At 38.9% G+C, this 15149-nt stretch overlaps 1 protein-coding gene across 1 annotated transcript in view; it reads left to right on the top strand.

Moving 5' to 3' along the window:
- Positions 1-5581: 5581 nt before the first annotated feature.
- LOC138027668 (uncharacterized) overlaps positions 5582-15149 on the top strand; it is a 13701-nt gene continuing 4133 nt past the window's right edge. The window contains exons 1-4 of the mRNA XM_068875232.1: positions 5582-5607; positions 6033-6123; positions 11226-11411; positions 14604-14711. Of these exons, the coding sequence (XP_068731333.1) occupies positions 6046-6123; positions 11226-11411; positions 14604-14711 (372 nt within the window). The 5' untranslated portion in view covers positions 5582-5607; positions 6033-6045. The remainder of the gene's footprint in view (positions 5608-6032; positions 6124-11225; positions 11412-14603; positions 14712-15149) is intronic.

The following is a 15149-nucleotide window of genomic DNA, read 5'->3' as shown; positions in this document are numbered from 1 at the left end:
TCATTCGATTGTTCTTCCAACAGTTGCCGAGCGACTAGTTTAGCGTCCAGGCCTTCTCATGGGCGGCGCGGTCACCAAGGTCTTGCAAAGGTATATACATTGTATGTGGTATTCTCACCAGTGTCTCACAGGTCAAACTTGAGAGTGCATAATATATTTGTGTGATCAGCATCGTTTGTATCTGCAAAAGGCGAATGTCGAGCTGAGATTTGCGTTTGCCAAAAATCAACGAACCTTGTTTGATTTGAATTAATTCCTAGCCCATTTGCTGCGGGAACCGAGAAACGTCTCCAAAGATAGGACCAAGTGAGAATGAAATTTTTTTCATGCTTGCACGACAAGCAGCGGAAGCAGCTGACCGCCTTTTCCCGTTGGATCAAAAGTGAAGCTATATCTCACTGTTGTGATACAAAGTACATAAGAAGTTTGCCGTTGGATCATCCAAGAAACTGAAGTTGCTACAAGCTCTTGTCAATCACCGACGGCAACTCCTGCTCTCCGTCTTACACTCCACTTCACATTTGTCGAGTACTTCAGATCAAAACTCGAAATACTCACGCTGCTGTGAATTTCAATGAACGTGAACTTGAATCAGTAAAATAAGCCGTACGTAAACTAAGTTGACGCTTAATTTTAACAAGACTGGCCTTTTTAGAGTTTATCAGTGACCCTCGTAAGCGCGATTTCTTCATGCAGAAGATTAAATGTTTGGGTCAGTTTGTTTCGATTTTTTTTTTGTTTGACTTGCTACCACGTGCTCAGAAACAGACAAAAAGACTGACAGCTGTCATGGGTTGGAGTCCCGTACAAGGATGGTTTTTTTGAGGATTTTTGTCGTTCCACAAGCGACGACGATCTTCACTTAATTAATTAAATATCCACAGTTCGCGTGTATGAATTTCATACATCTTTTATCACAGCATGCAAATCATCGACAGCAATCTCTTTCAGGCGCTGTTACAATTTGCAATTTTTGGTGCAACTGGTCTCGCAAAATGCCATTGCGAGACAAGTTGCACGAAAAATTGCGAGCTGAGCTCGGTCAATCAAGCATCCAATAAAATACATGGCATTCTCACGTGACTTCAGTGGTTCAAGAGGGCGTCGGAGGGAGAAATTCGGACGCCAGTGATGCCACGTGAGAATGCCATGTATTTTATTGGATGCTTGATTGACCGAGCTCAGCTTGATTCTCACGATGGCCGCACACAGTGAGGAATTTGCCTCGCGAGGCCAAAAATAAATCCTCACGGCTTCGCGAGGAGAATTTCTCAGCAAAATTTCCCCGCACACGCGAGGAAACGCCTGAGCAAAACGCCTCGCGAGGCAGTTTGCTCAGCTCTTTCCTCACTAGTACTGTGTGCGGCGGGCTTTAGGGGCTCTTCACATGATCCCGGTTGACCGGGCTGGCTCCGTTAAGCTTAGTTCCCACTGGCGACATAAAGATCATAAGCATAATCATAATCATAAACATAAACATAAGCTTGTTATGTTCTAGTGGGGACGGCCTCTCTAAAAACGTAAAGCTTTTCCTTGAAGCTGGCCGCCATCTTGAAAATGAATCGACCCGAAAGTACTGGTCCTAGACTTTAATTGGCCAAAACACAATGACCCCGTTGCGTCAATAGGGAGCTTACGAAACGGGGACGACGACGGCTACGAGGACTTCATTTAAAAATACGAGTTCGCGTTATTTATATCACTACGAAACTATTTCATGTCGTTTCGCGTTAAAAATGTGTAGTAACTGTTGAGGAATTAAACTGGTATGAGTGGGCTGGAAGCGTAGAGAGAGAACTGAAAACTCATCGTCATGTGCTAACGTCCTCCACAGAACCTTGAATTTGGTCATTTCACGTCGTCATTTAGGAGATGACGGCAAAGAAATGTACCAAAATGTAAAACGCACGTGCAGAGCGTGCAGAGCCATTGTTTTTGCTCACTAAACCTATTGTTTTGTAGCGTCGTCGTTGCCGTCGGCGTCGTCGTTTCGTAAGCTCCCTTTCTCATTATGCCGTTATGATTTTCGCGTTCCCACTTCAAAGAAAAGCGACATAGTCATAGTCAAAGCCGTAATCATAATCATAAGAAAATGGTCGATCATTATCTATTTTCTTATGATTATGTTGATCATAAGGGCGCCTATGATTATGTTTCTGGACGTTTCCACTAAGACATAAGCGTTATGTTCGTGCTTATGATTATGATTATGATCGTTATGTCGCTAGTGGGAACTAGGCTTTACCGAGATTGATAAATTGGTTTCTGTTCATATGGGGACTTTCAGCCCGATTTCCGAGATGAAAAATTTGAAAAAGTTGTGACGCGATCATGCAGTCATGAGGCGTGAAATCTAACGAACAAGCCTGGCGAGAATTTCTCGATTTTCTTTGTTTAAGCAACCTCAAATTTCTTTTGACTTTACGTCAACTATCAAATGAAACTATTCCAAGCTTCATTATAGAAGAGAAGTAAAAACTCGGTCATGTCCGTTCTATCACGAAAATGCATTGTATTATTTTCCTTCCGGTAGCCGGGATGAAGGGTTCATATGGAAAAATTTCCAGCCCGATTAACGAGATCCCGGTTGGAAAAACCGAGATCTCGGCAACCGAGCCAGCCCACCCTCTCATCTGAACACATCGACATTTTTACAAAGGATTAAGAGGTAAGGCGAGATCTCGGAAACCGGGCCAGCGGCCCGTTTTCAAAAGTCCCGAAAACTTTTCGGCCCCAAAAAGCCATTTGTGAAACTGTTAACTGCATGTTCTGGAAAGCCGATCTTTTAACATGATTTTAAGGTAACAAAAAGCAAAATGGCTGTGAAGTTTGACGACTTAAATCCTCTCCGTTCTTGAGATACAAAGGGAATTTTGACACTCGAAAACGGGCCGTAAAGTTTCGGGACTTTCGAGAAACGGGCGCCTGCCCGCGAAGAGGCCCTTAATGAACAGAGACAAAGAGCGCTAACCATTTGAACGAAATTTTCGGTGAGAATGTTTCGACAAATGGTACTGCATGCTCTGTACTTAGAAAAAGAAAATGGAGATGTGCTGCATCATTTGCCAGAAAAACCGGTTGTTCCGGTTGAAAAACAAATGAAACAGTCTATTTTCTCTGGCACTAGTAATTGTGGACAAATGGTACAGAAATTTCCGGGCATTCCGGTCAAAGCCTCAAAATACCTCGAAAGGTATTACCTTTTTTCCGAAAACATTCCACCAAGATGAACCGTTCCATTTAAATTCTCTCCGGAATTACCGAAAATTCCATTCAAATGGTAAGCGCTCAAAGGCTTTGCACGCCCTGCACGTGCGTTTTGCATTTTGGTACATTTCTTTGCCGTCCGCGTCCTGACAACGACGTGAATTGACTATAATGAGGACATGAGAACCCGATTAATTTTCTTCTCAAACAACTACACCGATCATGCCAATTTTATTCCCACGATGTTGATAAACACTTTTCATTCCAAACGACTTGGAGTTATCACGGAATTGTTACAATAACGGGAAATAATATTCTTAGACAACGTTCTCGTTGGCGTCCTCTTCGTCCTGCGTAAGCTCTCTCCAGAAAACTGACAGAACTCCGGAGATACATCGGTACTTTTTTTACCATTTACTTACTCATGGTTTGACTGGAAATTGATTTTCACCGAAAATTTGTTTGCTTGACTTCTTTAAGCGCTGCTGTCATTGTAAATGGAATTTATGATGGTCACGCAAATTTTGAGAAATATACTGAGAAAGCGTTCGTGAGAAAAATGAGGCGATATCATCTTCAGACGTCCCAATCATCTCAATGATAAGCTCATTCATTTAGCGATTTGGCTGTTTGTTTGTTTTTTCGTTATTTGTATGAGCAGGGTGAAGTTTTGGCAGCTATTCAGCTGATGTGGACCTGGCAACTGTTATATCCACCACCCATCCACTGAAAACAGATTTCAAATAATTTTCATCGGAATGGGGCCAAACATGATTGGGAATTTGCTCTTGTACTCTCTTTGCTCTGATTTAAATAATCTGTCGCCTCCGAAATAGGAAAGAACTGTTGCAAGCCTTTGTAATTTCATCTGCAAATGGTTAGACTTTTAAGTCTTCTCGGTCAAGGACTATAAACCGTACCTCCGTCTCTCAAATATCTTCCATGTTCATAAGTTCCCAGTGCGACGTTAAAAGAACCCACGCATTATTTCGAGAAGAGTAGTGGATGGAGTTCCCGGTTTTGTGGTTGCCCTTCCGAGTGTGTTCCGTGTCATACCCAGGTGATCTGGTGACGTTATTTGGAGGACTGGCAAGAAAAATTTTAACGCCGTATTTCACAACCGCGCGCGGCCTTAGGTGTTGTTTCCAAACTCCCTGCAGTATTTCCATCGCCAAATCGCCAAAACTCAACAGATCATTCCGTGTCTACCACATTTCCTGTTACTGAATGAACATTCAAGTAGACCCGACGAGCTCTAACCTCGCCTCTGCCATGTTGAATTCGAATATAAGGCCGCGCGCAGTTGTGGGATACGGCGTTAAAAATTTTTTCCCCAGTCCTCCGAATTACGTCACCAGATCACCTGGACTGCTTAGTACGACACCCTTATTGATCAGGTGGTGTGCAAGTGGACAGCGCGGTCATGGTAACGACAGATTAACACAGGCGCGATCTATAAACAGATTTCAAATAATTATCGTGAGGCAAGGGGATTCGCTCCCTCGCCTCATATTCTCTTAGTCAGAGATTTCAATCCCCTCTTTTCCTCTCTTCAATCCTCCTGTTCAATCTTCAGTCAGAGGGAATCAATCTTCTGTGACTTTCTTAAATAAAAGGCACAAAAAACAGAAGTGTCATTTATGGACGCAATTTTCGTGGAAGAGAATTGCTTCTTTCACATGCGTTACAACATTAGGGATCCTTGAATGACAGTTGGAAACCGAATGAGTAGTGTTTACACGGCAGTTACACTTCGCTCGCTCTCCACTAAAATACGAAATCGGCACGAGCATTAACATGGGAAAATATTTGTAATTACGAATCAGCATTTTTTACTTCACAGTACCGGACTACTTTGCTAAGAAAATTTAACAAATGGTCTATAATTAGGGTCACAAGATCGAAACTTTCCTATTCCCTTATCTATGTTAATTGTTGAGTGAGAATTTTTTGTGGGGAATGGTGTTCCAACAAGTATGTTCCAGGAGCTGAGAAAATAGTGGTTTCATTCTCCCATCACCACAGAAGAGTTTTGAGACGACTACTTTGCGAAAATTGATGATTGTCTTTGCACGCTATACGTTCCTATATTTTTACACAAGTTCTCTTTCCGACTCTTCATAAAATTTCTTCTTTCTGCGAAGAGAATTTTGCATTTTGGCTTTTCTTGTCCGAGCCTTCCTAAGAATTTATTTCCTGATTTCTCCCACCTATATGAACTCACATTCTCTTGTACTGGAGTATCACGCAATGTCTCACGCAATCGTAACCCACAAAAGCCTGCTCAGTAATGTTTTCTGCCAAGCTATGCAAATTTATATGCATGTATTAAATTCTATGTGTGGGAGCGAGCCTTATTTTTTTCTCACGCTGTTTCAAATTGTCAGACCGAATTTTAAGGTAGGTGATTCGTCCAAAGGATCTTAAAGCTTCTTAATGAATGATCGAGATTTTTTTGGAATTTTACGGATTTAGTTATTTGACGTCCTGAATCGAAGTAGTGAGCGGTGAAATCTTGTCGTACGTTTGTTGTATTCTTGAATGTCCTATTATAAAATTCCGTTAATTGTAATCTCTTTGAGAGGAAATCATATCATTTTAGGTTCCTTGAAGTTTTCAGACGTTTTGTTTTTGCGTTAACTGCACTTCTCTGAGCAAGGTTAAGTGAATAGAACGTAAATTCTGGATGGTTTTCAAAACGCTTTATACAATTTAAAATTGCTACGCGGACGGCTTCTAGAGTTTCGTATCTGTTCGCGGTTTAACATTCGAAACCAGCGATCCAGCGGGGAAATTAATCTCATTTGTATTTTCATTATCTCTAGGTCGACTTCAAACATGGCTGAAGGAAACAGCTATGGTTGCAAAACCTACTTTTTGATTTCCTTCGAAGGAATCCTCTATTTATTGCAGTTGGTAAGGGAATTATGTTGACACACACTTTGGAATTATTGGACGTCGACGTCTTCTGGTTTCTTTCCCTACTTTTAGTGTTAAATTGGGTACATTTTGTGCGTAAGATTTGCTTTGACATCTTGTTGTTTGGAGAGTTATTGTAAATATTCAGACCATTTAGAAACCATTTGTAGATACCGCACCCTGCGGCTTCACGGGGATGTTAAAATCTTTCAAGGGAAATAAATCAACTGGAAAATTCCCTTTCAGTGTCAAAATGATAAATCTTTTATTTTGTTGGAAAGTTATTCGATTGTAGATTAGGCCTCATCAGTCATTCTAACGAAGAACATTCCAATCTCTGAAATTTAGTTGTTCTCTGAATTATTCATAATTTACAAGGCTTCAGTAACAGTGTGTACGCATGGTAACTAAAGCGCATGTCATGTCACGATGGCCATGGAACGGTATATGTAGCTCTGATTGCTTCTGGCAAATGACTTAGACAGTTAAATGCAAATTTACGAGAAGCTTAATAAAGGAGCAAAAAACTTAAAAAAACTGTTTACCTTACTTTAAATAAAAATAGGTAGGCAACGTGTGCATGTGTCAGCCCAACTTCTAAAAGAACAAAAACATTAGAAAAACTGTTTACTATACTTTAAGGTGGCTCGATATGGTTATTTGCTGTTCGTTTGACGTGCGCTAATATCCACTATCCATGGGAATTTTCCTATTGCTTTTAATTGCACCTCTCTCAAGTATATTGAAATACATGTAATCTTCTGAAAGGCAAAACTAGGTACTCTTTTCAACTATCACCGTTGAATTAACAGGGTTTTACCTAGAAATAGAACTCTCTAAAGATAAGTTGTTTACAGTGTTTATTTTGATTTTCTTCTATTTCCTTCGGTGAATATTTTCTTGATTTTGACATTACATGAAATTTGTCCAGAGGAATCCCCTGAAGGCCAAAAGAATAGGGATTACAAAGGAAGTTTCGTCGCTTTTAGCAAATTTGTGCTTTTAGCTCCACTTAAAAAATTGTCTTACAAAATGTCTTGATTAATTGGCAGACAGAAGGCATAAATGGTAATTAATGCTCTGTAAAATTTAAAGAAATTTCTCTGGAGAAAACTGGAGATATTTCATGGGAAAGTTTTGCATTTTTTTCAATCCCACAACACATGTCAGAAAAGGAATTCGCCAAGATCCCTATTTGAGCTTCGATGAAATTCCCAACCATGTGCGCGCACTCAACCTCGAGCTCTCCAGAAATATAAACAATGTTTGGAGGAGTTTCTTTGTCACCTGGTATACAAATATGGGAATCCCCCTTTGGTGATTTTTGTTTGTTTTCCGTAGCGTTCATGACTGCAAGGATGGCTGTGTCCCTTGATCGATGGTTGTTAGATACAGATAAGTTGTTCAGAACAGTGGGAAATGATTTTTTTTTAACCTTCTGTTGGACTTCAAAGAATTGCACCCTTCTTATGGATAGGTACATGTAAATATTTCAAAAACTAAGATGATACGTCCACAAAATTTTGACAAGAAAAGAGTTTGCAAAGTTGGGAAGCCATGTTTGTGTACTTTCCACGTGGGAGAGCTGAGCGTCAGTCACGCAAACTTTAAAGTTTGCACTATCAGCCAATTTCTGGTAACCAGGTTGCGCACTTTCAGGAAACTACCGTATTTACCCGTGTATAAGTCGATCCCATGTATAAGTCGACCCCCCATTTTTGATGGCAAAAAACGCAATTTCTTAATTTCTTTGTCAGATGTTCATGGGACACTAATCTTGTATTCTTCGATTTCTGGAAATGTGGATACACAAAAAAATCAGCGCCTCAAGCGCTTAATAGTTTGGTAGTTCAGCAGCCGTTGTATTTGCTGGCGTTTGGTCCTTGAGTTTCGAAAAAGTTCTCTGAAAATCGAACATGTAAACCTCAAACTCACCTGTTTCGTTGTTCAAGGATAAAGGGCTTTAGAGGATAAGCACAATGCAACATCAGAGAAGCAGGAGTCAATCTTTGAAAATAACTTGCGAACGATGCGAAAATGTGCAAGGTTTAATTGGTCCTTGACTTACAATTTCTCATGTGACAAACAAAACAAAACTCATAAACCAAACAATACGAAGTTTGCAAAAGCATTTAAATCTGCCAGGTTTGTATAAAGAATAAAAAACAACCATTACCAACCAGCATTTTCACGCAAACACGAGTGACACTGCTTGCATGCAAACACGAGGTATTGTGCCAGGTTACTAAGCCGTTGAACGATCGTGTTTTATTCGAAGAAACAGAAATGCCTTTTAGAGCTTTCCGCCTTTGGAAAACGAAAATTTCCAGTGTCTATTTCATATTTGTGCTTGTGAGTATCTTCAACATTTAGAGTTGGACAAATCCTTTTTTATTTCAACTGGAATTGCTCACATTCGTTTTGAAGTCTTTTGTCATTCATTTTGAAGTCTTTTACAATGTACGTCGGCTTTTGTCCACCACTGCGTTCGTTATGCCCAAGACAACATTATTATGTTAATTTTGATTAAATTACTTAGCTGGAACTCGACTCAAAATCTTTGACCCGTGTATAAGTCGAGGGCGATTTTTGGAGCTTCTTTTGAGGCCATAAAAGGTCGACTTATACACGGGTAAATACGGTATATAAAGCCACCTTAAAGAAAAATAGGTATGGTTAACACTCAGATGGATTATTTGAGAATAAGGATAGCACTAAATAATAACGAAAGTCTACGGGTAGCCTACAATTTGTTTGAAGGATTATTAGCCGATTTCCTTGAAATTTCACAGGATTTCAGTGTCTCTTTTTTATATTACAATATCTTGGTCTTGGTTATGTTCAGTCCGCCGTTGTTGTCTCATACGTGCATTTCATATCCAGTTCAGTTCTTGATATCAGCAGGCAAGTCAGAAATTTAAAGAAAATGACAAAACTTTTGAAATTACAAGACTTGTTTGGACAGAAACTTCTGTCATCTGCATTTGATTAATGTGCAAAGCGTTAAGTTGAATTTGTAAGTCGGAAAAAGTGCTAATTATGCCAGTAACAACGGAATGTACATAAAACGTGACAATGTCAGAATTAAAAGGATAGTTTTAGATTTACGTGATGCAGTTGTAGATAAGCCACACCCTGAATTTAGCAGCTCAAATTTTGGAAAAAAAAAACCTTTTCAATTGACAGAAATCAAAAGAAATCCAAAGTCAAGTCTTTTAGAAGTCTTCTTCATCCACTGTGCATCGAATGTAAACTCACTATTAACATTGAAGTTTACGGAAAATACTTCAAAGTCTTACCCACAATTTTAGCCCTTTAATATAATGAACATTGTTTCTACCAACTTCTGGTATTTTTTGACAGGAATTCATAGCTTATTAACCAGGCATTAGATTGGACACTAAGTTGGAAAACTGGACACCAGAAGCAACCTTTTTTTTAATGTTCGCGCAGATAAGCCACACCCCCAATAACTAGCAACAATTTTTGGAAAAAAGGTGCGGCTTATCTGTGGGTGTTTACGGTAGATGAATATTATTGAATCACTCTACTGTAAATAATACTAAGATACTTCTGCAGAATACAATAAAATTATTGGATGATAATTAATGCAAACCATGGGGGTACCTTTTTGCCTACTTAATTGCATTCCCCAGCTATGTAAATCTTTAGAATCACTTGCCTGCAAATAAAATGATGTCATGTCATAATCAATTTGATGAGTAGCATGATCACGGTACCCATTTCTGTAACATACCTAAAAATTGTGAAATTGTGTTTATTGGGGTGAAAATCACTTATTTTGGCTTATTTCACACCCAGACTTACATATCTTTCTAATTGTTCGGAAAATATTAATGTTTGGTCCGTTAAAACTGAATTTTTGATTTACCCATGACCCCTTGCAGACGTGGTCTTTCATACAGATAGTCAATTTTGAGGCAAATAAAAAGTAAAAACAGAAAGCTTTCACTACATGGAGGATAGCATCCCCTCATTTAGTTCTATTGACACCCTAAACGCTGGCTTTCTGCTCCACTTTTTTGCTCCACTTTACAATTTGATGTCAGAGGAGATGTCTCTCTCAATTTCCTGAAAATTGCCCCTGAAAGTGGACTTCCCAATAATATCCTTAGAGGAAAGGTTACCAAGCCTTGTGAAGCACATGGAAATCATGGCTTCTTTGCGAAGTAGTGATGTTCACTGGCACTCAAGACTAGGTTCAATATGGCCCGGTATGTTAAAAAAAACGTAGCGACTCAGTCAAAGGCTAATATTTTCGCGACCCTGAAAGCTACGATGACGAAACTGTCACAGTGGAAATAGCTAGTGGAACTTGTGAGCATTCAGAAAATGCTTTGTTGGAACCCAGTTATGCCTTGGTTGGATCAGGAGCAACATTGAAAGAAGTGGTCTCGAAAAATATTATTGCATAATTGCAGAACAGAAAAAGCGTAGCAACTGTTTTGAGGAGTGATTTCTCCATTCGTAGTGGATCCCTCAAACTAATTTTTCTGTATGTTAAAGCACAAGGTATGAGCATTTAGTTGAGATGGTTTTGAAGCCACAGATATCAATTGAAGACTTGTTTGAAACTATAACCTAGTGAGCACCAGAATTCCAAAACACAGCGTTACAGTAAGGAAACTACGGAATTTTGAATCTTTTTAATGTGTTTTAATAAACTTGAACTGTTTTAATTTGGCTCATATGTAGTATTTACTGCGTGTTATCACTGGTTATTGTCCGTTAATCCACATAATTGATCTCTCTTATGAAAAATGGTTTTGAAGACTTTCAATTTGAGAATTGTGTTACGCGTTACACTCAAAATTTTCCTATTTTTCTATCCTTTTCCTTTGTTTTCTCTAGAAAGGAAAGTCGCTTACCCTTTTTACACCCTGTGTGCTAATCAACAAGGATAACCTTAGCATTCAGCAAAAATATAGCTTCATTGAAGACGTTAAACTGAATAAATCAGGAAATGTTTCTGAGTCACCCCCAAGTGGGTATGGTGATTGTGCTACACATCCTTACGGTTGGATCATTAAATTGTCTTCATTAATTTTAGTGATCAAGATAATTTGTACTCTTTCCAGGTTCTTGGCATCATTGCATTTGCATTGGTTCTCAGCCACGAAGCCTCTAGTTTGTTCTCACATTATGGATTCTTCATTGTCGTCAGTGCCTTGTGCTGGATTGGTGCTTTCTTGATCATATTTTTACACATTTGTGGATGTTGTAAGGTCAAAATACTTGGTGTTTGGCAAAGGGAATATTCTCTGGTAAGTAGGTCTTGAATTAAAGCGGTAATGTTGCAGGTCTGGTAACCTACTATTGTTTGGTATTGTAAGCAGCTTGAATATTGTCTTCAAGTCCAAATCATTGTTCCAACTATTGTCTCAATTAGTCTTTTGTTTTCGGCTTGGTTATCTACATGTAACCAATCGCATTATACACTACAAGAGCTGCTACATGATGCAATTAAAGATGATAAAATATTGAAAAACTGCAAACAAACATGTTTAACTTATTCTATGAAAACTTACTATTGTTGCATCTACATAAATTTACATGTATCCTCCATTTCATATTGCAGTCCAAGACGTACATGTATGGAAGGACACTAATTTTGTTATCTCAAATACTTGTCATGCACTGATAATACAATCATGTAATTATAGTCAGGACACTCCTCATTTTAACAAGAAGTCCAGAAGCTCTATAAGATTTCTTAAACAGTGTGGCATGACAAAGAGTTGTTTGGCACAATCTCCTTCCAAATTACAATGTACAGTAACATTTTGTCATGGTCCAAATACTGTCCCAGGTTTGGTATCAAATGGCAATAATAATAATAATAATAATACAGTGTAATATGAATAATAATTAACAGTAATTGGACTGAGCGGAGGACAATTCAGGGAGTAATCATGTGAGTGATTTTAACCTTTTCACCCTCAAACTGGCCTGAACCCGCCATACTTAGTATTTTATTCTGTCTAAGCAGGCCTTCTGATATTACGCGATGGTGCGATTTCGCACAATCGACCTCAAATCGCATCCGATCGCACAATTCACGAAAAATCGCATAATTCACAAAAGGACGCACAAAATTCATAAAATGAAACATACATAAATCAAGACCTTTCTTAGAAATTCCTGCATAAATACACCATTTTTAAGATGATTTATCTTGGAAAAAGGCTAAGAAACCTTTGTCACCTCTTGTCACCTTCGATTTCGTAAACATTCGAAGTTCAAGGCTTTATTTTTCATGTCGGGGACCTGGTACGAGTCTCCTTCTATTGGTGCAACACAAACACGCCCTTATATACACACCACTGTTCAGTTGCCTTCTCTTGAAGGGATTTGTGAAAAATAAGCGAAGTTGTAAGTTTTTTGGCAAAATGTAGTTTCTTTCGTTGAAAACTGATAAAAACTTACTCATGGATAAGTTGGTTGTGAAAACGCTCGCTTTTTCTTAGACGAAGAAGGAAGTTCCCACATTCCGCCCGATCTGACAGCTCACAATCGAGCAAGAAAGTACCTCACAGGTACGCTCCACGTGGACGATGGACTGTTTTTCTCGTCGTGCAATATTAGGGCCTTTTATACGAGAGAAAATGAGCCGCGGCTTACTCTGGCCATGGTGTACAAAATACGCAAAAGGAACTATTTATGCGAATATATATTCCCAGGTCAATATAAGCCGCAGCTTGAAAAAGACGTGAACGTAGATTTTTTACCATTTATACGGGGTGAACATTCGAGTCTTCTGTAAGCCGCGGCCAGAGAAAGCTGCGGCTTATTTTCTCTCGTATAAATGGGGGTATGGCCCTATTGTGATTGACCATCTTCGGAAGTTCGTGGTTGACGAGCACCTTGATCATTCATTTGGCATTTTAGCTGTGTCCTTTCAACTTTTCAACTTTTATTTATCCCAACTAATGTCGATCGAGATACATAATTACTGTTTCTTTGTGTTCGAAATGTCTTTTGGGCAGCAAAAAAGTGTTTTTCTTAACCTGAAACCGTATAAAACAAGCTTAAAATTGCTGAGAAAAAAATCGCATAATTTACATTATTTGTCGCATTTGGCCTTTCTAATCGCACAATCTGCCCTGAAAAAATCGCGTAATTTGCATTTTTTAATCGCACCCTACCAGAAGGCCTGTCTAAGGCTAGGCGATTTTACTCGTCAATAGGAAATTCCCAATTAACCCTTTGACGTCCAAACTGGCCTACACCGGCCAGACTTAGTATTTTACTCTAACGCCAGACAATTTTACTCGTCTATGGGGAACCCCTGGGAGTCAATGAGTTAATTAACCCTTTCACCCCCAAACTGGCTTGAACCGGCCATACTTGGGGAATGTCAATGGGGAACCCCCAGGAGTCAATGGGTTATAGTACGAGGCTGATTTGCAATTACTAGCACAATAATTACTCCCTGAATTGTACAACACAAGGTGCAATTACTAATTACTATTAATTATGTCTGTAGAACAAAATTCGAGGATGAAAAGTTTTTGAATAGCTTTTTGTGTGAAAAAGTTAAAATTATTTTCAATTTGTTTTGCCAAAAGCAGGAAAACAGCAATAAAGACTGCATCCGAGTGCATGTGATTGATGCGTGAATGGCGTAGATGTCCAATTACAACCATCCAATTTTGAGTTGTTCAAATTGGATACCTGAAATTGGACACGCATGTGACCGCGCACCAGTTACGCAACGAAATAAGTGCACACAGAACCAATGAAAAATTTTAATAGAGAAATTTGTAATAGTTACAATAATAATAATGATGATGATGATGATGATGATAATTTCTATTTTCAAATAAAGAAAAGAAAAATTGCCAGGTTATAGGGATTAAGAAAGGTGGTTAATATCCCAGTTGTTGTCAGTTCTCTTGGCTCAGTGTCAAAACAATGAGAAAAGTAGATTGAAGACCTTGGCATAGATGTAGATGTTGGGACAGTATTCCTACAAAAGACAACCTTATTGGGAATGACAATACATGTAACAGTAGAGCATTACATCAGCTTGTGACAAATAAGAATAAGAATAAGAAAAAGACAAAGACACCATTATTGATTCTGTTGTTGGTTAACTTGATACAGTACACCCTTGTCCAATGCTTTACATTATTTTTTATTTTGCTCTAGATTGGCACTCTAATTACTGTAGCCTTGTGCTAATTAATTTCGCCCATCTCAAACAAGGGCTTTTACGTAGTTCTGTTTAACCCATTGACTTCTAGGTGTGGGACTTGGTACTCTGTGTATCGTCAATTGGGGAAGAGAGGAGGGGGGGAGGGGAGGGTTAGGATAAGTTAAGTACAGTGTATTTAATTCCAGCACTATAAATTAACCTTGTCTAATTCTGTATCAAGAAGTAACAGTTATGTTGACCTAAACTTGTAACTGTTCAGTATTTTTGGATGACTAATTGTGAGCTCTTTTTTCCACAGTGGATATTCCTCCTGAGTTATTCCTTGTCCTACTTTTTCTTTTTTCTCTTCTCCTCCTCCCTCCTGTGCCAATGGACTGAGGGTGCGGCACAGTTTATCATTGCTGCGGTAAGTTGCATCTCATGCATTGGAGTCACCAGCTAGATTTTGATTGGCAATAAGCACAGGGCAAATTCTTGCTTGCTCTGTTTATCGTACGTCATACCTACAGACAATAGTTTTATGCATGCAGAAGTGACTTCACCTAACACACTAACCAGCAGTTTGATCAGTTTTGTCATGACAGAGCTCAGCTCAGGAATATGCATAATAAAACAATTATTGGATTCAGCTTTTGCATGATAGCGATAATTATCAAGACCTCAGTTTGTGTTATCTGCCTCAGTCTTCAGCTTTGGCAGATAACACAAACTTTGGCCTTGATAATTATCGGTATCATGCTCAACCTCATCCAATAATTGTGTAATTAATGGAAGTTAAGTCAAATTTGTCTCTGTTAGCACAAAAACTGAGTACCAGTGGAAGTTCCAATTTCAAACCTGTCGT

Source organism: Montipora capricornis, chromosome 12 (genome assembly GCF_036669925.1).
Source record: "Montipora capricornis isolate CH-2021 chromosome 12, ASM3666992v2, whole genome shotgun sequence".
Taxonomy (NCBI): domain Eukaryota; kingdom Metazoa; phylum Cnidaria; class Anthozoa; order Scleractinia; family Acroporidae; genus Montipora; species Montipora capricornis.
This window is presented reverse-complemented; position numbering and strand designations above follow the sequence as displayed.